This window comes from Capra hircus, chromosome 5 (genome assembly GCF_001704415.2).
Source record: "Capra hircus breed San Clemente chromosome 5, ASM170441v1, whole genome shotgun sequence".
Lineage (NCBI taxonomy): Eukaryota > Metazoa > Chordata > Mammalia > Artiodactyla > Bovidae > Capra > Capra hircus.
Genome location: NC_030812.1, coordinates 97,146,520 through 97,152,442, shown reverse-complemented (window position 1 = coordinate 97,152,442; position 5,923 = coordinate 97,146,520). Strand labels below are relative to the sequence as shown.

The 5,923-nt window shown below is 39.6% G+C and overlaps 1 protein-coding gene across 1 annotated transcript; it reads left to right on the top strand.

Moving 5' to 3' along the window:
* Positions 1,239-4,689, top strand: LOC102178801 (basic proline-rich protein). The gene is made up of 4 exons (XM_005680829.3): positions 1,239-1,331; positions 2,211-2,246; positions 3,218-3,492; positions 4,598-4,689. Exons 1-3 carry the CDS (start codon positions 1,268-1,270, stop codon positions 3,472-3,474), a joined length of 357 nt encoding a protein of 118 aa, XP_005680886.2. The 5' UTR covers positions 1,239-1,267; the 3' UTR covers positions 3,475-3,492; positions 4,598-4,689.

Sequence of the window (5,923 nt, the reverse complement as noted above, 5' to 3'; positions counted from 1 at the left end):
CCTGTTAAGATCAGAGAAAAAGTTGAGCAACTGTAAAGAGGAATGCAGGCAGTCAAAAGAAAAAAAAAAGTTTGGAAACCCAATACCTCATTATGAAATTTTTAAATAAAAGTCAAGAAATCTAGTGAAGAATAGGCCTTAACTAAACAATAACAACAAAAATCCTCCAAAATGCATAACAAAAGCTACAAATGAAAGTTAAATACAGTGGCTGGATTAAGGAGAGAAAATATCAAAAAATAAATTTCATGTACATGGTGGGGAGAATGAGTGTCAGAACATTCTAGACAAAATTCCCTGTGTTTAAGAATAATCTGAGAAAACATGTTCTAACATGGAAACTCACTGAAAAATATAAGATCAAGGCAATGAAACTGAAGATTTGAAAGGAATATAAGACCGTCTTTTGGGAGTTCATAAGTGTGGCTATTAAATTATCAGTGGAAGACAGGGAGGTTAAAAATATTTCATCACAGAAATAAGCCAAAAAGAATCTCGCAAAGAATCTAGAAAAGAGAAGTTCTAGAGATATAGAATAACATGCTCCATTCAAGGAGATGTATATTCATTTTCTTTAGTCCTACAAGTCCTGTTGTAGATTTTGTGTCTACCTTTGCTTTTACTAACTATTGCAAGTCCTAAGATATTGATAAGAATAGAATGTCTTAGGTTACCTTTTTGGACAGCTCCAATACTTTCCTATCAGAAACCAGATAGACCTGGATGATATCTGGTGGCCTGAAAAGACTGAGGGTCAGCCTTCTGCCGTCCACATGTGCCCAAGGATGCTATCCACATATATTTCATAAATAGCCTGAAATGATCTCTATCATCAAAATGTTTTGCAATGTATCATATACATAGGTAAACAAATACCACAGTGATGGAGTTTGGGTGATATGAAGCCCAGAGATCACAGCCAAAACACACACAAATAACACTTGGAAGGACAAAGAAATGATTTCACCAAAAAGACTGAAAACCAAAGGATGACAGAACAATTCTAACATCTGTGCTGAATGCTTGGACATTCTCCCTCAAAAGCTTTGCCCACATCACATGTTGTACCTTTTAGAAATGACACAATAATAACATTCTATCCATTCCATCCTGCTGGGATTAGTCCCAGCTATAACCCTGTCTAACTGGTGACAAGATCTGCCCAGTACAGAATTCAATGATGCCATTGTTATGATCCCTTTTATAAAGGAACCTGCCTGGCTTCTCCCATTGCAGAGTTGAGAGCAAATCCAGAGCTTCTTCCAAGATGCTGCTGATCCTGCTCTCAGTGGCCTTGCTGGCCCTGAGCTCAGTTCAAGGTTCAGTTTCTGGTAAGAATAAAGGGGGAGGGTGCTGAGACTCTGCTTGGGGCTTGGGGGATCACACTACAGTGAGGAAGCTTGTAAAGAGGAGACATAAGTGAAAGATATGGCTGCAGGGTGCTTAAGACAAGAGGAAGGTGCTTCACCTCCTCTATGATGTGAAGGCCTCAAACTTAGTACAACTGGAAATCAGCAGAGAATTTTTAAGCAGAGGAATGATAAATTAAGACTTATCTCTGTGCTATGAAGGATGCATTGCAAAAAGGCAAGACTGGAACAGAGAAGTTCCCTCATGTAGATATTATGATAATCAGAGAAGGCACTGGATGAAGGTGGCCTTGTTAGGGGGTACCAGATGGATGGAGGAGGTGAAGTCCATTCAGAGATATTTTGGAGATAGAGCTGAGAGTAATAAATCTCTCTGTGTCTACATAGAAATATGGAGATTCCAGGGCACAGTGGTCTCATTTTATTCCCACCAATATTTAATATTTCAGAATGTTGTACCCAATATGGCAAGATTGTATCTACATGTTTACTCCTGGTCCTTCTACCTTGAGAAGCCATGTTAATATAAGTAAAGTATTCCATAAATTGAGGGCAGAAGGACACTAAAACATAACGCTGAAATATGCCAGCATTTAACCTAAACTAGCATTTGGGTTTAAGGGATCCTAGGAAGGATAAAAGGCCTCTTTTGAGTTCAAGGTTGATCCTCAGCACAGTAATAACCCTGCCATGCCTTCATGTCCTCTTCCTTGTACAAAGGCATCACAGATGGTAGTTGAAAATTTATAATATCTTAGAGTATATACAGAGTGTGCCCTTTTCCTGTAGAATATTGTGAACCCTGGAGGATATAGGTTCATCTTCTGCTTCTTTTCCTAGAAAGCAGCAGTGAAGAGTCTCTGAGAACTGTATTAGGTAAGTTGCAATTAATCCTCCCTCATCTTTCTTTTTTTCATTAGCAAGTTTTCAGTTCTCTAGTGTCCTGTTATCATCATTATCTTGTGAAGAGTTATAATCACTGATAGAAACAATAAAGATAAAGGCAGTCCTTTCTAACCTTGGTCTTGGGGACCATGAGCAAGGCCCTAACATAAACAACACGATATCTAGCCTGGATGACACTGACTATGCTGCCTGTTCCCTCAGGCCAGAAATGATTGTTGAGAGAGGACAACAAAGGGAAGGAGTCACAATTCTGACTCCTGCAGCCTACTGAGAGCCAACCCCTCAACTGACTCTTTCCTTCTTCCTCAGTATTCTTCTCTTTAAATGTGTGGTTTAGAAAAAATGAAAAGAAGCTAGGTCTGGTTCATTTTTAGCCTAGTTTTCTGCTCAGCTGTGTCACAGTACCTAATTAAAATTGGCAAGTTATTTAGTGATCCTGTGTAGGCCATCATGTTCTCTCTCTCTCCCTCCTTCTCTCTCTCTCTCTCCCTCCTTCTCTCTCTCTCTCTCTCCTTCTCTCTCTCTCTCTTACTATTGCTCCACCTGGTTTTAGAGCCAGAGGGTTCCATATACACTCTCCACAGGCCAGACTTGGAGTCACAGTTGGCAGGTTATGTCAGTGACCCAAAATATATCTGGCAGCATAACTGACATGATTAATCCCTTTGCGTTTCTTCTGTCCTTGTAGATATCATCTGCTAATTCTAAGATATCCATCACCTTTTTGCCAAATTGTTTTTCTCAAGAGCAAAGAACTAAGACTCAGTGTCACTAGTATGTGGGTGAACAGGAGTACTGCAAAAACAAGTGAGTAGGAAGGAAGCTGCTAGTTGAGAGATGGATTTTGGAGGAAGGGACTGTCCTAAAAGTTTATGAGAGATCAAAATGACAGGGGAGCCTTCCATCACCTAGTTCCTCTTTTTTTGTGCCATACTCTGTAGATGAAACCAGCTCAGACTCAAGCTCAGATGAGGATGTTTTCATACTATCTCGTGGAAAACGCAGAGGATCACCACCTTCTCCTAATGATGAAAATGAAGATGAGGAAGCTCCACCAGGGCCACCTCCACCAGGGCCACCTCCACCAGGACCACCTCCACCAAGACCACCCCCACCAAGTGATGATCCTCAGCCAAGTCCACCCTCACCAGAGGAGCAACCTGAGCAGAGTCCAGATGAAGACTCACCATCAGAGTAATCTGAAAGTCATTGTCAGGTATAGCTCCAGCTCACTCTCCATCAAGGGCCCTAACCTTACAGGTCTCACACTTTAGTGAGTCACTGAATCAACAGAAAATATGTAAAAATTGCATAGTCCTGGACACAAGTTTTAAAGGTTTCTATTCAGAGAGTCTAAAAAAGGTAGCAAAACCTCATATTTATTACAAGCTACCCAAGGTGATTCCAATTTTGAGACACAAGGATCATACATCGCCTTTTCCCCCAATGACCACCTGTCCTAAAGTGGGCTGGTGATGAGGAAGTACAGCCACGTTCTCCCTTGTCCTTCTCTCTTCTACTCCTCTGGTTCAATGACCCTCTCTTCTCAAGTTGCCACCTGACAGGCCTCTCAGGTCCAGGGTCCCTCTAAATGATACTTTATGTTGCTAAATTTGTCTAGCTAAAATATTTCCTTTTAAATTAGTACACGGTAAAGGTCAAAAAAATAACTGAACAGAAAAGTATAAGGCTAACTCTTACAGGCATCCACATCCTACCTTCCCACTCCCTTCCCCAAAGGCCACCACAGTTAACTCTTGAACATCTTCTTGGAAACACTTACACCCCTTAAAACATAACTATGCATTTTATCCACAAATGATGTCTTACTTTATGCAGATTAATGGGTTGCTTATTTGAAATAATGTAGTTGTTAAAAATATCCCTAACAGTTCATTGAGCTATATGGGTCCGTTTAATCCTCATTTTGTTTACTTTTTAATTTTGCTGTTCCATTGTCTGCCTGTGCCATGATTTCTTTAACCAACCATTTATCAATGGATATTTAGGCCAGTTTCAGTTTTTCACTAGTTAAAAATTGGTTGCAGTAACCATCTTTGTAAATACATATTTGAACACTTTAAAGAGTAAGCAAGAGATAAAAGAGCTACGAACAACTTTTTATCTTGAAAGCAAGATTTTAGACCACATTATCCACTTGGGACATAAAAATGACAAATCAAAAGAAATTTGTAAGGAAACAGGAGAGGGAAGAAGAAGAAAAGGGAAATGTGGGCTCTTGGCTACTTCCCTCCACTGTTATCCGCAAGGATTAGAAACCACCTGCCCACTCTGTGTCAATCTCCTCTTTTGCTTTTCAGAGCATGAGTATGAAGATACCAGTCCTTCAGAAAGCCATGACATTGGAAGACATCTGTCTTCAGTTTACCAATAAAATAATCAGCATCCAGTTTCTAAGTGTCACGTCTCGTTCCGGGTGTTTGTGAGTCTGAAATTTGAGGGCCATAAACATTCAAGACCGATGTCTCGTTGAAACTTCCAGCAGCATTCCTCCCGGACTGTCTTCTTAGAAGACATTTTCCCTTTGTTCTTTGCTTGGGGGCCAGAATGTGTATCTCCTTTCTACCTCCTGTTGCCTCCCCTTTCCACCTGACACCTTTATTCAGAAGCCAGGTGCCTTTCCTGTCCTTTCCTGGTTTCTATTAGTACTAATGTGATGTTTTTTATTATGTTCACACCTTTCTAATAATTTTAGGGAAATAAAGAAAATGTTGCAAATATGAAGAAGTGGCAAGAGCTGAGAGAATCCTTAAAATTTCCAAAAGAATTGATCCTGGTTTCTAGTAAAATAAACGTGATTCTAGGTCCTTATTCCCTCAAGCCCATTACCACATCCCCCTCTTTTAAATCATTTCTCAGTTTTCTTTCTAAATCCTCCACCTTTCTATACCAAAATGTGAGTCAGTTTCATAAAGGAGATGACATGTTTTTTTCTAAAAAGCAAGGAAAATTTGGGGTTCTTCAGACATGAGTTTATCTTATCTGCTTTTATTAGCTCCGAACTTTTAGAAAGCTACTTCAACTCTCAGAGCCTTAGTTTCCCTATCCATATAGTGAAGATAATATTAATGCCTACCCTGGGGCACGAAGAGTAACAAATACCATACATACAAACCTAGCAGAGGAACTTCCCTCGTGGTCCAGTATTTAAAACTCTAACCTCCCAGTGCAGGGGACCTGGTTCTATCCGTGGTCAGAAAACTATATCCCACCTACTGCAACTTAGATTCTCATACTGCAACTAAGACATAGCACAGGCAAATAAATGAAAATAAAGGTTTCTTTTAAACACTGGCAAAGATTGCCTTCACCACTTCCTAATAATTATTATAGGGAAGGTTAGTACATGTGAAATTGTAAGAAATTAAGTATTTCCCAAGTTAAACTGTTCATATTGCTTTGTCAGAAGGTCAAATGACAATATTTTCTGACAATGCCTCTTCCAAATTCAAAAACAATGAAAAATGCTTTGCTTTCTGGTAGCACATTCTGGTGTCTTTTCATCTGTGTGATACCATTTCTGATACTGATTCTGTCATGGAACATTGATAACTTCCACTCACTTCCATTTCTTACAAAGTTGGAAAATATTCCTGGGTTAAAAGACACTCTTACAATGAGCATTA

Coding starts and splice junctions, on each gene's coding strand:
- LOC102178801 (XM_005680829.3), top strand. CDS start 1,268: ATGCTGCTGATCCTGCTCTCAGTGGCCTTGCTGGCCCTGAGCTCAGTT. Junction 1,332..2,210: donor AGTTCAAGGTTCAGTTTCTG/GTAAGAATAAAG, acceptor TTCTTTTCCTAG/AAAGCAGCAGTGAAGAGTCT. Junction 2,247..3,217: donor GTCTCTGAGAACTGTATTAG/GTAAGTTGCAAT, acceptor CATACTCTGTAG/ATGAAACCAGCTCAGACTCA.